The sequence below is a fragment of the Pipistrellus hanaki genome (assembly GCF_964339955.1).
Source record: "Pipistrellus hanaki genome assembly, chromosome: 13".
In the NCBI taxonomy this organism is placed as follows: Eukaryota; Metazoa; Chordata; class Mammalia; order Chiroptera; family Vespertilionidae; genus Pipistrellus; species Pipistrellus hanaki.
This window is the reverse complement of record NC_140515.1, coordinates 29325771-29344121: the sequence shown is the minus strand read 5'-3', so window position 1 is coordinate 29344121 and position 18351 is coordinate 29325771. Positions and strand designations below refer to the sequence as shown.

Sequence of the window (18351 nt, the reverse complement as noted above, 5' to 3'; positions counted from 1 at the left end):
TCCTCAATAAGGAGACCAGCCAGGGACACAGTTCATAAGCTTAAAGGGACCTCCTCTAGCCCAACAGCCCAGTCCCAAGAGATCTGACCTAATTGAAGCTGACTCTAACTGGTTCCTTGAAGGATCAACAAACTGGGTTTTCAAAGTTTCTTTGGTTTCATGAAACTAATCTACACATTATCTGGGGCCATGGCAAAGACTCTGCCCTGGAGTGGACAGAAAGAGGCTGTGCTGAGTGATGAATGAGACTAAACAGTGTTCTCATGCTTGGTGATTTTGATAAGGACACACTACATAAGAGTTAAGAGCATTATAATTCCCTTTATCACCATATAAACATGTCACTTATCCGGAAAGCATATAATTTATTTGTACATGGGAATGTAATTTAAAAATTTTCTGAAAACCAGATTGAATCTTGGGAAGCAATTTTCAAATAAACAAAAACATGCCATGTTAATAAGTACTGTATCCCTCCCCACCCCAGACATAATGTGTATATACACACTTTCTCAAATTCAAACTACTGGGGGGTGGGGGAGGGAAGGGATTGAAACAGAACCAATCTACTTGGAATTGTGACCAAAAACTACAACCAAAAACAACCCCCAGAGTATTTACCTTCATAGAGAAGCAGACCAGATGGAGTGTGTAAATAGGCTGCATTTCTGGGTGGGAGCCTTGGGTACACGAAGCCCACCCAAAGTGTGAGGAGGAGCCTCGGTATAGGAGCGGGAGTGGGGCTGACCAGGGAGAGGCTGAAGCACAGCCACGCTGTGGTCAGGGTTGGCCAGTCTCGTTTTCCTAACCTTTCTACAGCTTGGCCTTGGTAAAGGGTTTTCTCAGACATTATCTTGTGCAATTCTCAGAACTAAGCTGAGATGCAACTGTCACCTCCAAGAAGAAAATGGAGGCTTAGCAAAGTGAAAAGCCTGGACACCAAGGCGAGAAAGCACTATCTGCTACACCACAGCATCTTGCTGGAAGGTTCCAAAAGTTCTAAAGAACACCGAGAGCCAGCTTTCCTAATACTTAAATTCCACCTCTAGGATTCAATCCTTTAGTTTAAGGTTTTGGCCTTGGTTTAGATATTGTTATCCCCAGAAAGAGACACACTGATTTAAGTGTTCTCAGTATGAATGCAGTGTCAAAATGTGTGTCCCTGTGTGTGTAGTGGCAGTATGGGGGGGTTAAAAAAGTTGAAAACAGCAAAGTGGATAAGAGGGACAGAGTGAAGGGACCACAACCCAGGTGAAGAGACAGGCTGGGGACCAGGTGCTTGTCCAGCTACTGGTGACCAGAAACTCCTAGGCCAGCTCAGTGACCCAGACATAACCTTTGGCTCCAGAAATTCATACATGGTGGAAGGTAAAAGAATGCAGCCTTAAGGAAAAGAGCAGAAAAAAATGGGGATGATTTTTCACCTTGAACTTGTGAGCTAGATAATTGCCATTAATAGCCACTAATTGGTTATGGCTGATGACTCACTAACATTCTGAAGCTCCTGACAATACCCGGAAAGGCAGGTTAACAAAGGCACCTCCATGGAAGGAAGAGCCTGATTGCTCTATGCGCCCAAGGCTCCTTTCACTTGCATTAGGCTAGACTGCAAGTGTCCTGAAAGTCTGGGCTCCTCAATGGTACCCATGCTCACACAAACCATGAGAAGCCTGCTCCAGGAAGTGCTCCCTCATGTATCCACATCTGTTGGCCCCTTCCAAATGCAAGGGGAAATCTCTACTGTCAAGCATGCAGGTGATGTGGGAGCCGTGCTGTACCAGCCCAGGTGAAGGCACACCTTGCTCGCACCAGAGGGCAGGGGTTTTGTCAATGTCTCCAAGGTCCAGTGCAAATGTCAGTACCAGACAGACAACAGGCGTTTAGGGAACCTTGGCTGGGGTAAATCACACTCTCCGTATGTAGAACCATTCATGCCTGAGGACACTGATTCTTGGTGGCTTCCAATGAAGTTTTGGGAGAAGTTGTGAGAGACAGCCCTGACCCCGAATGAAGGGGCACTGCTGGTTCATCTAGCTCTGTCATTGTCAAAGGTCTGAACTGTCATATTCTGTCCCTTTGATGTCACCCAGAGGGTCAGTGTTAGGTCAGCCTCCATTGATGGTTCCTTTGCTTACCCATTTGCCCACACTCTTTCTGAGGCCATTGCTGTTTTCTGTCTGCACCGCCTCTTGGGGCCAAACAACTGGACACACGGTGTCAGAACACAGGTGGGTTCTACCTGGCAGCTCGGGCCAGGATGTGGGGAATTACCTTGGCATACTCAAACATGCGGAGGTCAGTGTACATGTCGAGTGCGAGGTTCTCGTGTCCACTCCTCTTGTACAGTTTGGCGGCCTCGTGGAACTTCCCCTGGTAGGCAAACACATCTGCCAGAAACAGGTCATTGTTGGTCTCTCCCTGCTTCTTCCTCTCCTGGAAAAATCAGAAGCACAGGAAATGGCCTCTGCAGCACGGCAGGAAGCAGCCTTTACAAAGGTTAGATGTTGCTATTTCAAGTTAAGCCCATGGGCCTTCCTACTGGAATCTACACTTGGCTCCTGGGCTGTTGTATCTCTCACCTAGGATTCTGGTGGGAATGCTTGACAACAAAAGCAGATCTTTCCTTCTCCACGCCGCCGCACCTCGCCCCCCCCCTCCCCCCCCCGCCCCCCCCCCCCCCCCCGCCGCCATGAGTGAAGGTCAAAAGAGATGCAAACTTCTATTTATTTAATAGAAACTCCTCAGGGCTGCTTTCTTATATATTCTTCCAAGGAAATAACTACTTAGGATGGTGTGTACTGCCCATTCTTTGGAGCCTCCAAGCTCCCAAGATCTCTCAAGTCCTCAGGCTTGATTTGGCTGAATTGTGACTCATGAGGATGGTAGACAAGGAGAAAGTTTAGGGTTTCTTCCCCAGAAAAACAACAACAAAATAAAAATATAATTAGTCTCACTAAATCCCTGTCTCTAAAGTGAAGGTGAGCACCCGTTAGGTACTTCCCATATGGACCCAAGGGTGGGCAGTGCTACCCAAGTGTCACACTGAGGGAAGTTGAGGTTCAGAAGAGCGGCAGATCGAGGGCATACAGAGCTGGCATTTGGACTTGGTCTGTCTGTCTCTAGATGCTCTTTGTACCACAGAAACAAGTGATGTTCTCCAACACTCTGCTATGTGTTTACACACACACACACACACACACACACACACACACTCACACACACAGTAGTGCCGAGGATGGAGAGAAATAACTGTGTGCTCCTTTCTCCTGTGTTAGGGAACATTCATTAGTCTACAGCTCAAGTATTTGTAAACACTCAATAGCACCCAATCGCTCATCCCCCGCAGTTTCCTTTTGCTTGTTTTCTAGCAAGTGTATCACAGTAGAAGAAGAGACATTGAGTCAAACTCCCAGACAAGCTGGTGAAAGTTTTAACAGCTGGAGGCAACATCCTTCCCCACTGACAGAAATAATTTTTAAAAAAGAAAGAAAAAAAAAAAAGGCCGAAACCGGTTTGGCTCAGTGGATAGAGCATCAGCCTGCGGACTGAAGGGTCCTGGGTTCGATTCCGGTCAAGTGCACGTACCTTGGTTGTGGGCACATCCCCAGTAGGGGGTGTGTAAGAGGCAGCTGATCGATGATTCTCTCTCATCGATGTTTCTAGCTCCCTATCCCTCTCTATAAAAAAATCAATAAAATATATTTTTTTAAAAAGAAAGAAAAAGAAACTACCCATTTTAGGATAACCAACCAAAAAACTAACCCCTAATTGTAGGAAATGATTAAAATCTTGCAGTGAGATAAAGAAATAGGTTTTTACTAGGCATGGCATTTAGGCCATATCCATCCTAGGTCACAGAATATCACCATGATCAAGAAATATGGTTTACGTGTAAAGTCACATGGGAAGATTCTCTTCTTCCTGTTATCAGTACAGTTGCATCTCACCTATCTCAAAGGAGTCTTCTAAGGAGCCTGAGTTCTCTAGAATAATACCAAATGCAAGCACCTAAGACCTCAGAGCAGCTAAAATGGATCCTCACTCAGTGGTACTTGACACTTTCTCATGAGACAATTCTTACAAGTTTCCTTTAACCGTTGGCCTTAGGCTCTACAGCAGCGGTTCTCAACCTGTGGGTAGCCTAAGACCATCGGAAAACACAGATATTTACATTACGATTCATTAGCAGTAGCAAAATTACAGTTATGAAGTAGCAACAAAAATAAGACTGTATTAAAGGGTTGCGGCATTAGAAAGGTTGAGAACCACTGATTTAGAGTAAAGACAGTTTGGGAAATAGAATTGGCTTTGAATTCTAACTGAGCTTTTGTCTGTGGACCCTTGGGGACATGGCCTAGCCTTTCTTAGCCTTTGTGTCTTTATTTATCCAATAGGTATACTAGTAAAAACAATGTCTGACTAAGTTGTGAGGGTTTAAAATAGCATACACGTCAATCATGATCATGCGGGGGCAGAGCAGGCATTCAGCAAATGGCAACAATTGTCAGGGTTAGCGGGTCTCTTCCACTCAGCTCTGCCCACTGGGCTCAGCACAGGCTTGGCCCACAACAGGTGTTTATTATGCTAAACTGAATCAAAGGGACAAGACATTTGCTGATTTCCTCACTGCTTCCATATGGAAATTCAAATTTATCTCACATTCCCATAGCCTCACAATAAATCTGTTCAGAGAAAAAATATGTATGCCTTTTTACAGACACCCAGCAAATGGTGCTCCCAGAACCAGCCTCTTTCGTCTAACACAGCTCTCTCTGGGTTTGGGTGATGAGGCTGGTTTTCTCAGCGAGGAATGGTGAGCTGGAGGGAGGGCTCCAGAGCCTTTGGGTGCCCAGTTCAGACCTCCCTTCCCGGGACCCATTGCTACAAGTGGGATGTGGATCATATGCATTTGGGAAATGCCTCCTACATTGGCATGCTATTGAAGCCCTAGAGCAGGGGTGGGGAACCTTTTTTTCTGCAAAGGGCCATTTGGATATTTATAACATCATTCTCAGGCCGTACAAAATTATCAGCTTAAAAATTAGCCTGCTATATTTGGGCAAACATTTAATTAACTCACCCCTAATGCCTTGGCAGGGCCAGACTAAATGATTTCGCAGGCCTTATATGGCTGGATGTTTCCCACCCCTGCCCTAGAGGATGGTAACCAGCTAACAACCACTGCAAGGATGAAAGACAGTTACTGAAAATCTATGTAATCCTCCCAGCAACCTTGCAAGGTTGGTCTCATCCCACCTTACAGACAAGGAACCAAAGCTCAGAGAGATTAGGAATCCATCTACCTCCCCTACCTACCAAGTACCGGGCTGCACTCCTTGCCCCCAGGTGCTGCCTCCCCCCGCCACATGGCATCTGTACACCAAAGGCAAGGCTGTGGCCTTAATACTCAGTAGGCTCTGTTCACATGTCCTCAAGGCTTTTTCCTTCTTGAAGAGCTGCTTGTAAACCCCTGACAGCGAGTCTGTGCTTTCTTGAGAATAAAGAACACTTCATCTTTACCTCAATGCTGTTGATGAGCTCTAAATATCGGAGGTCTCGTACTCTGATGAAGGCCTACAGAGAAAGAAATAAAATAATAAAATCAGCTGCTTTCTGGGCTTCAAATGTGGGTGATTGGCTGGGGGTGGGAAGTCAAGCTTTAGAAAATGAGCCAGTAAGGAGGGGAAAGAAGCAAGCATTGATTAATCACTTGAATGTTCAGGAGGGTTCTACCACCCCTTGAGGCTCAGCTTTATCCCTGGGATTAGTCCATCCAAAGAAGCCCTGGTTGCATCAATCACTTTGGGATTAGGTGAAGCAAAACTATAACACTGCAGTCTGAGATGGTGCCTGCTTAGAGGAACCTCTATGCAAAATGGAAGAACAAGCCAGTCTGGCACTCTGAGGCAGTGGCATCTGAGTGGGAGTGGGAAAGACGTACTGACTCAGGAGAGACTGCACGTACATCTTGGTGACTTGGACAGAAAACAGGAGACAGCTCTGCTTACCAACAGTGCATAAACACAGGGCATTCAGAGCCTACAGTACCACCATGAAGGGAGAAAAGGAAGAGAAATTTGAGAAGGAATGAAGATGGTTTCTAGAAGGAAGGGGGAGGTAGGGAATGAATCACTCCAAGTCCCTGGGAGGCAAACTCTTGCATAAATCCTAAACGTGTAGCTCTTGCCTTGGACTCACAGTAAAGCCAGAGACTTTAACCCATGGGAAGTTTCCAGGCATCCCTCTTCATGCACACTGAAGCCTCTTTAGTTGCTTTCAGATTCTGCATGGGGCTTAGGGGAGCATGACCCACCATGTCAGGCTGATCTTCATGTGGCTTTGCTGTCAACATTCACACTCAGCTGTGCTTCTTTACATTGTCCCATTTGAAATGGGCTGACACACTCCTAGAAGAGGCAGCAGGTCCAGGATGCCTTAGAATATGAAATGCAGAACAATAATACTGGCTACTTAGCTGCAAGACATCCTCCATCTTAAAAAGACTTGTGGAAATGAGCAAGTCACCCAGCCTCTGGCTGCCCACAGATGACCACAATGTACTGTCATCTTTTCGGCCCACAGAACCAAGCATCCTGTTGGGTTGGGGACCGAGAGGTGAATATTATTTGGCTCCTGTCCCCCTCCCCAATTCGGGGATTCATATTCTAAAAGGGGAGGCAGGCGGATTAAATAGATCAATAAATTTCCCTGAGCTAAGAGCTATACAAGCACAAACTAGATGCCCTGGAGAACAGAGATTCACTGTCTAAGCACGGGCAATAGCAGGAGGCAGGATTAAGTAAAACATCACAGTAGACCCTGGCAAATGGGTATTCCTGAAGAGGAATTCCTTGAAAGGGGAAGGTAGTTATCACATGAGCAAAAGGATGGGAGCTAAGAGCACCTGTATTTTTAACTGGAGGCCTTGTATTAGTAAGCCATCTTTGAGGTCTGGGCTTCCTTAAAGCAACCAAAGGGAAACCTGGAATGCCTGACAAAGTAGCAGGGAGGTAAGGAAGAGCTAGGTCTCAGCCCTAGCTTGCTTTCTAGGTGGGGGACTCTGAACCTACTTCTTCCCCACCACTGAGAGAAATCTGTTTCTGAGTTCCTTCAGCCCTAACATTCTGCAGTGTCAGGGTGCCCTGGTCGGAGTGGTCAGAATCACAAGGCCTGTGAATAACCTCAGGGGAGGGAAATGTGGGAACAGAGAAGCTTTGCAGTTCTCCTCAGGGCAGTGGTCCTGGGTGCTAAACAGCTCTCCTCTGCCATCTAGTGGGAACAGCAGTCTATCACTGGAACCATTCACTTCCAAGGGTGCCTGAGTGACTTGGCAAAGCAGGAAAGAAAGGCTGGGGATTAGGAATTTGGGTAAAGTGATCAAGTTATAGTCTATAATCAAAATCTATGTCTTTAATACAATAACTCATATTCTCAGGAGTGTTTGGGGGGGTGGTGATACAGATTGGGGGCAGGTATTAAGCAAATGGGAATTCATTCCAGTTTAGTTTTCATCCATTTAAACATTTGCTGAGCACTTAACACAGAGTTAGGCACTTCTGTCTAATTTCATTCAATGATAAAAATAAATAAAACATATTCTAGGAATCCTTTGTTATTCTTCATCCCTCCTGGCATTTCAAGGTGAGGCAGGAGAGGGAAGCTCCCTCCATGGAAAGTTTCCTCCCTCTGGATTCCTAAAGCCCTCTACTACTACCACTTTTATGATACAATAGATCCAAAACTATAATATACTAGAGGCCCAGTGCATGAAAATTCATGCACGGGAGAGCAGGTCCCTCATCCCTGCCTGCCCTCTCTCACAGTCTGGAAGCCCTTCAGGGGAGGGAAGCAACCCAGCGATCAGGGGAGGGTCGACGCCCCATCACACCTCTGCTGCTGCCACTGCCGGCTTCACAAGCCTCCACCGACCCTGGTTACCTGAGCCTCAGCCAGCCCTGGATGGCTGGGCAGCTGCCATTCAAGGCTTGCCTGCACCTCAGGCCATCCCTGGGCGGCTGGGCAGGCAACATCTGAGACTTGCCTGCACCTTGGGCCAGCCCTGAGCGGCTAGGGGGCTGAGGGGACTGGGGGACTCCAGAGGCAGGCACCCCAGCAACGCTGAGAGAACTGGGTGCTGCCATCTTTGAGAACATAGCAGTCAATTAGCATATTCCCTCCTTATTGGCTGTGGGCACTGTCAACTTTGCAATGGCATGAGGATCAATTACCATATTTCTTCTTTATTAGATAGGATATTATTATTATGTAATTACTAGAGGCCCAGTGCATGAATTCGTGCATGGGTGGGATCCCTCAGGGTGGCCTTCGGGGATCAGGCCAAAACCCACAGTCCAACGCTGCCTCAGCTCCTACCTGCTGCTCCTGCTCATGTCTGCCCCACTGTGCCTGTCTCAGGCTCACGCCCAATCAGTCCTGATCAGCAGAGGCTCACACTGCAGTAGCAGCAGCAGCACTCGCCAGTCATGAGCCCTGTGTCTGGCACCCTCCAGAGGGGAGTGGCCTGCAGGATTGGACTGAAACTGGCTATCCAACATCTTTGAGGAGTACTGGATTAGGGCAGGGTATAGGACAGGCCAAGTGACCCTACTGGTGCACAATCGGGGCCTGGGAGGGACCATAGGAGGGCTCCAGGGCATGTCGGCCCTCCAACCCCCACCCTGGTCTCGCCCAGTCCTGGGGAGACTGGGCCCAATTGGGGCCAATCAGGGATGGCCAGCCAGCCGAGGAGGGATCATAGGAGGGCTCCAGGGTATGTCTGGCTCATCTCACTCAGTCCCAATTGGCCAAATCCCAGCAGCAAGCTAACCTACCAGTGGGAGCATCTGCCCCTTGGTGGTCAGTGCACGTCATAGCGACTGGTCAACCAGTCAACTATCTGCCTCCTGGTGTTCAGTGTACGTCATAGCAAGCAGTTGAGTGGCCTTAGCATATCATTAGCATATTGCACTTTGATTGGTTGAACAGTCAACTGGTCACTGGACAACCAAACACTTAGCATATTAGGCTTTTATTATATAGGATAATTGTACTTGCTTTAATAACAGCTAGCATTTGTATAACCATTGCTAGTTTTAGAATCCTTTTTACAATGTGACAGGTAAGCCTGATGACACTGTGTCAGGCAGGATTGACAGTTAGTGTTTTCACCCTCCCCACTGTAGAAAAGACTGAGGCGGAGAGAAATGGCTTGCCAAGGGTCTTCCAGCCTGTACATGGCCAAGCTGGTTCTCAACCAGGCTTCTGAAATCTAGTCTGGTCTCGGTACACTCTCTTTTTATGCTTAGAAGTCTTGACCTAGCATGGAGATATCATCAAATACTTCTGCAATTTCTTCCCGATCAGCACAATAGTATGCACAAAATGAGTATCTGATTAATGGGCTATGGGAAAATAGAGACAGAAGGGGGAAGAGAGCTGAAGGCCATTCCTTTCCCCTACACCTCAGGAGACATAGCTGGATTCTTCCTAATAATGTGTGTCAAATGTTTTCAGCTATTTCTGTTATTTTAATAGACTGAGCCAGGACATGACACTATGAATCAAGGTCATGAATTATGCCATGAAAGTATGTGGGAGTGACATTGCTGTCAGAATCAGAGAGCTCGACCATCTTGTCTAACATACTCAGCAGTGTGCCAAGAAAAACAGCATTGTGTAATACCAATAAGTGCTTATGCCAATAACAAAAGCCACCATTTATGGAGTGCCTAGTTTGTGCCAGGCTTTTAACTAGGTGCTTGATATAAATGATAGCTAATAAGAGTGACAGTTAGAATCTATCAGATGCTTCTCCTATGTCAAGCTTTATAGGCATTATCACATTAGATTAAGGTGACCAAATGTCCCGCTTTTGAACAATCTGTCCTGCATCCCGCGGCATTTTAAAAATGTCCCGATTTTTAGAAAGATCCCTATAACTTTTTGAAGATGGGACCTATCATCACCTTGATTTTACCAATGAGCAACCTCAGGAAGGCTGTTACCTGCTCAGCCTTATAGTCAGAAGGTGGCTGAGCCAGGTCAGTCTAATTCCAGCACCCACTGCAATATGCTTTTGCCTCCCCCGATGTCACCTGGAATGGACCCTCTTCTGCCTCCTCAGAGGACTCTCCAAGGACCAGATTCTTACTCACTCTGACGAGATGCTTACCTTCTTTGCTGTTTCAAACTCTAATCCTTCTAAAGCTTCCATGGCCAGCTCACGCCAATCAGTGTCTGTCACCCCCAAGCAAGCAATCTGGTAGGCTTCTTTGAACATTTTCCTCTCCAGGTACTGGTACATGGGAGCAGACTGCAGGATTGAAGAAAAGAAGATTATTTTCAAAGCAATGGAAAGAGTCAGATTCATACAAAGCCTGACTCCACATGTGTGCACTGACTTAATTACAAAAGCCTGCAGAGCAAGGCTGCAATTATTAATCAGTACCCTTCTCAGCCACACCCCAGTTCACCCTACATGCCTTCCACTCTGCCACCTCTTTTCAGAGCCGAGCCATGCTCAGCAGCACAACCCTTACCCTTCCTCCCCTCCCCCACCGGCTTTCCCCACCTCCAGGCCTGCCTCTCCACAGAGTTCTCCATCATCTGGAATGCCTTTGCCCCTCTTCACCCTCTGGAAAGTATCGATTTGGCTTTCAAGACCCTGTTAAAGTGTCACTTCTTCTGGAAAGTCTTCACTGACCCTTCAAGTAATATTGTGAATGGTTCCTAATAACTTCTATTTGTAGGCTTTTGGATCTGTCCCAACAGTCCTGTGTCATAGGTATTATCACTCCTGGATGATAGCCCGAGACTGAAACTCAGGGAGGTCAACTGATTTATCAAAGGGCACACACTAGCCAAAACTGGTTTGGCTCAGTGGTAGAGCGTCGGCCTGTGGACTAAAAGGTCCTGGGTTCGATTCCGGTCAAGGGCATGTACCTTGGTTACGGGCGCATCCCCGGTAGGGGGTGTGCAAGAGGCAGCTGGTCGATGTTTCTCTCTGATCGACATTTCTAGCTCTCTATCTCTCTCCCTTCCTCTCTGTAAAAAATCAATGAAATATATATATATATATATATATATATATATATATATATATATATATGCCACTACTAGTGTATGCCCTTATATATAATAAGGGCACACACTAGTAGTGGCATATAGAAGATCTTGGGGCTGGAGCCTGGATGACCTCTTGGGTATGTGTGTGTATGTGTCTGTATACATGAGAACAAGTCTGAGTTGGGCCTGAGTGTCTTTCATAACTAAAGGCCCTCCCTTGTTTTAGGCCAGTCAGTGGGCTGAGGGAACTGCGTCTTTCCTTCTGGATTCCTAGGCAGTGGAAATCAATCAGTCAGAACCTCTGTGCTAATGGTTCCCAAATGTGGAGCCGAAAGTGCTGTTTTCTCCATTTGAGGCCTTAATCTTTGAAATTTCCTGTCCCATTTTTTGCTTTAGCATTGAAGGAAATTTCTTTTTAAGCCATTCCATCCTCTCACAGCAAGATGTGCCTGCTGCTGAGCACTCATCTTTCCTCCTGCACCCTCCCTTCAGGTGGCAGCAGGGTATGGGCACAGGAACAGTTGAGCTAGAACCCAGGCCTAGCTCAGCCATATCCTAGATGTGTGAATTTTGGGGTCAATTAACTTCTGTTTAGCTCACAGGCTACCGTGGGCAAACAAGAGAAGTACTTTGAAAATTGATAAAGTGCTGGGCAAAAAATGAGCATGATCATTGGATCCATAGTATTTTCTCAGCACCAGCTCCTCCCCTTCTCACAAATCCTCCAGACTTGTATCCACCCCCAACATTCCCTGTTTGAAATACCCTCGCTGTTCCTCTCTGCCTTTCCAGACCTTTCAGGGCTCAGATCAAGTGTCACCACCACCTGGAAGCTTTCTAACTCCCCATTCACAATGAGCTTTCCTTTCTAAACTCCTTTAGTGAGCAACTTCTGTTCCAATTTAGTCCTGTTTTGTAATGTTTAATATTTTAACACGGTTGTTAATAATAATAATAATAATAATAATAATAATAATAGAATTTGGAGCAGACAAAACCTGAAAGAGGGATATCTTTAACCTCACTGCACAGAAAACAAGTGAGACCCCAAAAAGTGAACGGAGTTGCTCAAGGTCACAGCTAGAGTCAGAAAGCCAGTACTCCTTTCCCTAAACTCCTTCCCTTTCCCCATGCTGAAAGCCCCATGAGGGTTGGGCTTGCCCGGGAGGCCCCATCTGAGAGTGGGAGTTTTAAAAATACCCTAACTGAACAAATGCCCTCTGAGCTCTATTTTATCTTGCTATCGCATTCCAAGCATGAAGTCACCACCCGCCCTGAGAAGCCCGGCTAGGGCCTGCCGCCCTACTTGGCAGCCCTGACAAACCATTTCTTGCACAAGATGATGTAAATTTCGAAAGGAAACCAGAAATCCCCAGAGTGGGTCTGATGCTTTCTCCCTCCCCACTAGGCCAAAACCACAGGATGGCTGGAGGCAGAAACGACAGATAAATAGCCTTTGTTTTGAGGCTGCCTTTCCTAACCCTTGGCAGTTCTGACCTGCTGCATCAGCAGGATGGCCCTGGCGCAGCCATTGGGGAGGGGGAATCTGGCTTCTGAATCTTTAGAGCTTGGCAGAGGAAGTCCCGGGCTGCCCCTTCAGCTCCTCTTGTCCCGCCAAAGTCAGGGAGCAGCAAACTGCGTTTATCTTGAGGTCAGCATGGCAGTCTTAGTAGAAAAACTTTCAATCAGCAGAACATGTTTGGCATGATTGAGGAAGATTGTGTTTCTGATGGAAGTGGTGCATGAGTTTGGGATGGGGAGCAGATGAGGACTGCAAGGAAACAGTCCAAAGGGGCTGTTCTTGCCCCTCTTTCTGCTGCCACTTCTACCCACTTCTCTCCCTTCTTTCTCTGCTTTTCTTTCTTTCTCTTTTCCTTTTCCTCGGTCTGAATTGCCCTAATATTTATTGAATAACTGCTCTATGTTAGATACTAACAATCCTTACATCAATGAGTAACATCATCAACTACGAGGAAGAAATGAAGTCCAGTTCCACCCTTTACATGAAGCCAAGCCAGGGCAAGGTGTGTGGAGGGAATGTAGATTAATGTAGTCTAGCTGAAAGGCAAGCTGGAAACATGTCTAAAAATCTTTCAAATGTAGCATAAGTAGCCCTTGGCCCAGCAATTTCACTTCTAGGAATTTATATCAAGGAGCTAAGATGGGATAGGTACAAAGACTTAGCTATTTATAAAAGCAAAAAGCTACAAACAGCACAAATTTCTAACTATAGGGACTGAGTTCAGTAAGTTGTGGAGGATCAGGACAAAAAAATAATCACTAAAAACAGTACGGGATGGAGGTGAGGCAGCAGGGAGGAAGGTGTGGCCATAGCAAAGGTAAACCCAACACCAGGGATCTCATGCACTGTTGGCGTGAATATACCAACCTATTCAGGTGATAAATTTGTACTGCAGCATTGCAAAACTGTTACCAGTGAGGGAAGCTGGGCAAATTGTACCAGTGAGGGAAGCTGGGCAAAGTGTCTCTGTATGATATCTTACAATTATATGTGAATCTACAATCATTTTAGTTAGAGAAGGACATTTATTAACATGGAGCTATGTTTCTAGTAGATTGCAGAGTGCTAGTTAATAGCCAACAATTCATACAAAGCGATGGGTCTACAATATGTGAATGTTAGGTTAAATCAGAAGATGGAGATAAAGGAAAGTAATTAAGTCTCTCCTATTTATAGTCCACATTCAGTAAAATAAGTGCAGTAAATCTGAGGTTTCGTCTACAGGAGCAATATTCATAGTTAATAAAAGTCAAAACAACATTATTCACAGTACCATTCCTCTTTTAAAATGTTATATACATCTAGAGGCCTGGTGCATGAAATTTTGTGCATGGATAAGGTCCCTAGGCCTGGCCGGTGGTCAGGGCCAATCTGTGGGGCAACAGGTGGGGCAATCAGGGGACCCCCACTGACACCCGCCTTGGCTGGCCTGGGGCCTGTGGGCTGGGGGCAGCTCCTCTATTGAGCATCTGTACCCTGGTGGTCAGTATGCATCATAGTGACCAGTCATTCCACCGATCATTCTGCCATTCGGTCGATTTGCATATTAGGCTTTTATTATATAGGATCTTATACTCCCAATTATATATTATGCATACATTACACATACATATAGAAAAAGTCTGGGTGGGTAATTTCCAAATTGTTTAAGAGTGATTCTCTCTTCAGGGTGGGATTCTGAGGGCTAGTCTCTCCTTGATGCTTATCTTTATTTCATGACAGTTCTATAGTGGGAATGGCTCACATTTCCACCTCCCATTTCTATTCTGGCCTCCTACTAGTGTGAGGGGCTTGTGCAGATAGTCCCATGCTCCCTTTCTGGCTCACAGACCTCAGCTCCCACACCCCATTACACTATATTATCTTTCTCTCACATACACCAACCCCTTCATATGCCTGTGCATACACCCTGCTGGACTCAGTTTTGCTGGCTTACTTTACTCTGCCCCAAGCACAGCTCAGTGAAACACAACTCTGTTTGCTGATAGACAACTCTGTCTGCTGATAGACAACTCTGTCTGCTGCATACCTCTCCCTGTCCCTACTAGGAAGTGGGGATCAGAAAGAATGGAGGTTCAGTGATGCTGCACTTTTTGCCCAAAGACACACAGATTGCATGGGATGGAGATGGGATTTCACATTCAAGTCCAGAGTGCCTTCCATGATACTACAGCTATCATTCTTGTTTCTCTTCCTTCTCTCCTCACCACTCCCTTCCCAAGGAACCAGTGAGAGGCGTGGCTTTCCTGGTCCTGCCACTATTGAAAGCTGACAGACATCCCGAGTTACCTGTGGCACCTCCACAGCTGATATGGAGAAGGCATGCAGGCAGAAGATCTTGGAACCGTTGTAGCCGACCACAAAGCCCTGCAGCTTCTGCTGGTGCACGGGGAAGGTGCTAGCTTTGATGTTGAGGTAGCCTCCTCCCGAGAAGCAGAGCATGTCCTCACACTGGGTGTTCCAGGCCACACTGTTGGCGTTCGGTTCCTGAGGGATAGGGATGGTGGGAACTATCATCGTAGGCTTTGGCACAATTCCTACATTCAGTCAAGTTCTCTTTTTAAAGCCTGAATCACATTAAACTGCTAACAGTGGGATAGAGGGAAAGGGAAGAAAAGGGGATTGGAAGAAATGAATAGGGAGATAGAGGCAAGCACTTCTATGCACTTTTGTGTTAGAATTTTTGAATAAGCAAACATTCGTTTTGAATAAAAATTATTATTCCCAAATATTAATCATTACATAAAAAGTGAGAAAATCAGCAAAGTAGATTCTACTTCTGTATGGAAGAATGTTTAAAGGAATATATTCTAAAGAATTAGTAGTAGCTGTCTTTCAGTGGGTGCTTTATATTTTCTGTTTTTTATTTGCCTGAAAATTTCTTTTGGTTATGAATATTTATTTTTTATAATAAAAAAAGAACAGTGGGATATTTTAAATTAAAAAATAATATATTGTCTCTACATTTATAATCCGCACACTGTCAAAATACAGTCACCCTGGGAGGTACTCCCTTGCCCCACCTCCTCTCAAAGATTTCTGCTCAGCTCTGGAGACTCAGGGACCAGCAGAAGTTCATATCTTTCTGCCTAGAATCTTTTACAATGACTAAATATTTTATAATGAGCATAGATTATTTTTATAATGAGAAAGAAAACATATAACTGTTTGCATTTGCAGGGATAGGGGCAGAGGAGAGAAGACAAAATAGCTGGAATGTTTATGACCCCTAGCAAGGGCTGAGAATTACCTTTCCCGGCCGACTACAGAAAACCGTCACTGGGGACCGGAAAGGACACACACCTTTCCACTCCTATATGGTTCTAGGCTGGACACAGATTCACACCTGGGAACTACTAACCTACCTCCAGGGGGTTGTATTAAGGCTGGGGAGATGAGAAGTAACACTGAAGGCCTATCTTGTGGTAGGCACTATGGTGTCTTAGTCCTGTAGCAATTCTATGAGGGGAATTATTAGTTCTATTTTAGAGGTAAGAAGAAACTGAGACTCAGAGAGGCTCACTAACTTGCTTGAGAGATGAAGGCAGAGCTGGATCCCAAATCTGTCTGAAGGCAAAGCTTATGCTCTTTCTTTCCCCTAAAACCACTCTGCCTCTCCCCAGTTAGGAGTGAAATATTATCAACTGGGAGTCACTGGGGCTAGTGGTAGCCAGAAACCTCCTTTCAAATGACTGAGGTAGCGCCCTACCGCAGAACCCTTCCACCCTGCTGATTTTATCGCTGAGGACAGGGAGGAGACCTCAATCTGCCCATTATACTGGGAAAACTTTAGTGGTTGAGAAAGCCAATCAGTGGAGGTTTTAGCTTTGAGGGAACTCACTTCAGGCAAATAGGCCCTGACCACTTACAAAGCCCTAAAGAGGCAAAGAGCAGCACTAAGTCCAGTAGAAAGCCAACCAGGCACTGGGCATAGAGCCTGTGGGCTCTCTTCTCTAATGACATGCTTCCTCCAGCCACAGGATCAAATGATGTGTAAACAATCTCTATCCGCAAAACAGTTCACATTTTGCTGGCTATTCTAGCATCCTTGTGAAACAGCAGGGAGGGCTTCCCTCATGTCTCCCCTTCCTTCAGATGACAAAACTGGGCCTGTTTCCTTACTGTGTCTTCGATCATTCAAAGATGCAGGCAGCTTCCAGGAGGTGAGCAGCAGACTTTTTCAAAATAATCATCATCACTTTAACCCATACACTAATAGCCTGCAACATGCCACACTTAGATTTATTATTATTCATTTACTGGTCTCAGTAATCTTGTAAGAAAATGTTACTTATCTATCTTACTTGCAACGAAACCAAAGTTCAAAGAGACACACACTGCTCCTGCAGCTTATTTATGGGAGGGGTTGGCTGTGTCTGGGGCCTCTTAGACGCTGCACCCCTGCTTATACCCTTACACCTCACTGCTCCTTTCAGAGACCCACCTGGAATCCAGAGCATAAGCACCTCCTATAAGGACTGGAAAGCTATAGGAGGGTCTCTACTATAGGATCATGTGTTGGACACTCTCTGGGACTTCACCTGAAAAAGCAACTCCTTGGTGTGAATGTCATAGACCAAGCATGTATCGTTTTCATCCACCACGGCCAGCTTTTTTCGGGAGGCGCTCATGTCTAAGCAGCGCACGGCTGTGGCCTGTTTCAGTAGGACAATGGCAAAGAGATTGTCCACGAAGATCTTCAGAATCTGGCAAAATTTCAGAGAAAAAAGTGTGAGTCACTATGGCAACAAGACCCTGGAATACTGCCAGGCTGTTGGAACCCATGTGTTCTAAAAAAACACAACTCCCACTAACTTCACTAGAGGCTCTGTGTAGAGAAAAGGACTCATCAAAAGAAAGGGATCAGGGCTTATCCTTAGGAGAACAGAGTGTAGTTCATCTGAGGTCACCAAAGTAATGACATGTTGGCCTCAAGACTTGACAAACTTACTTGAAAGTCTGCCTGACTGGGGATTTGTTAATGACATTACCCAACTGTAGGGTTAGGAAACACAATTCAGCAGAGGTCTGAGTAACTAATACAGGAAGAGGCTACTGTAAACACTGACAAGACATCTGGTATAACCACTGCAAAATGATGATGATGATGATGATGATGATAAAGTAATCAGTAATAGACTATTTTTGATAGTTCTGTAAAATATTATCCTCATTTGTAAAACCTGAATCTCAGAGAGGTGAAGTCACCTGCATAAGGTCACACAGCTAGTGAGTAGCTAAACACAAATATGACCCCAGGTCAACCTGCCTCCAAAGTTCATGCTTTCAGGCCTCCCACTGGAGATGACATTATGACAAAAAACACATTCCTCCCCTTTGGTATTGCTATTCTATGCTCCCTGCTAATGCGTACTCTGTGACTCCCATCCTCAGGAAAGGCCTGACAAGCCACCACAAGCCATCTGCCAGACAGCTTGGCTCTCAGGCTAATGCAGTTACATTTTTACTTTCAAATTTCCATGAAGCCCACTTAGAACTTTTCTTATTTTGAGCAAAGAACACACTACAGAAAATGGTTCGACTTTGTATAACTTAGACTTTCCGCATCTATTTGAACAAAGGGGCCCATTTTTCTTATAATATCTAGTAATAGCCTACAGGCCAGTACCTTGTAGGACACAAGCTAGAACATACTGTCTTAATCCATTCACTGCTCTAATAGGGATCTGACCTAAAGAATGATCTCTACCTCCCTCTCTACCAAGCAACAGAAATTGCTCCTCTAACAAATCTCCCACCATCTG

The 18351-nt window shown here is 45.7% G+C and overlaps 1 protein-coding gene across 2 annotated transcripts in view; it reads right to left on the bottom strand.

Moving 5' to 3' along the window:
* Positions 1-18351, bottom strand: part of IFT122 (intraflagellar transport 122) — a 69496-nt gene that overhangs the window by 18194 nt on the left and 32951 nt on the right. For both annotated transcript variants that reach the window (XM_084902559.1, XM_084902558.1), the window contains 5 exons: positions 17128-17292; positions 14876-15073; positions 10172-10312; positions 5521-5574; positions 2272-2433 (listed from right to left, as the gene is read on the bottom strand). In XM_084902559.1, the coding sequence (XP_084758685.1) occupies positions 2272-2433; positions 5521-5574; positions 10172-10312; positions 14876-15073; positions 17128-17292 (720 nt within the window). The remainder of the gene's footprint in view (positions 1-2271; positions 2434-5520; positions 5575-10171; positions 10313-14875; positions 15074-17127; positions 17293-18351) is intronic.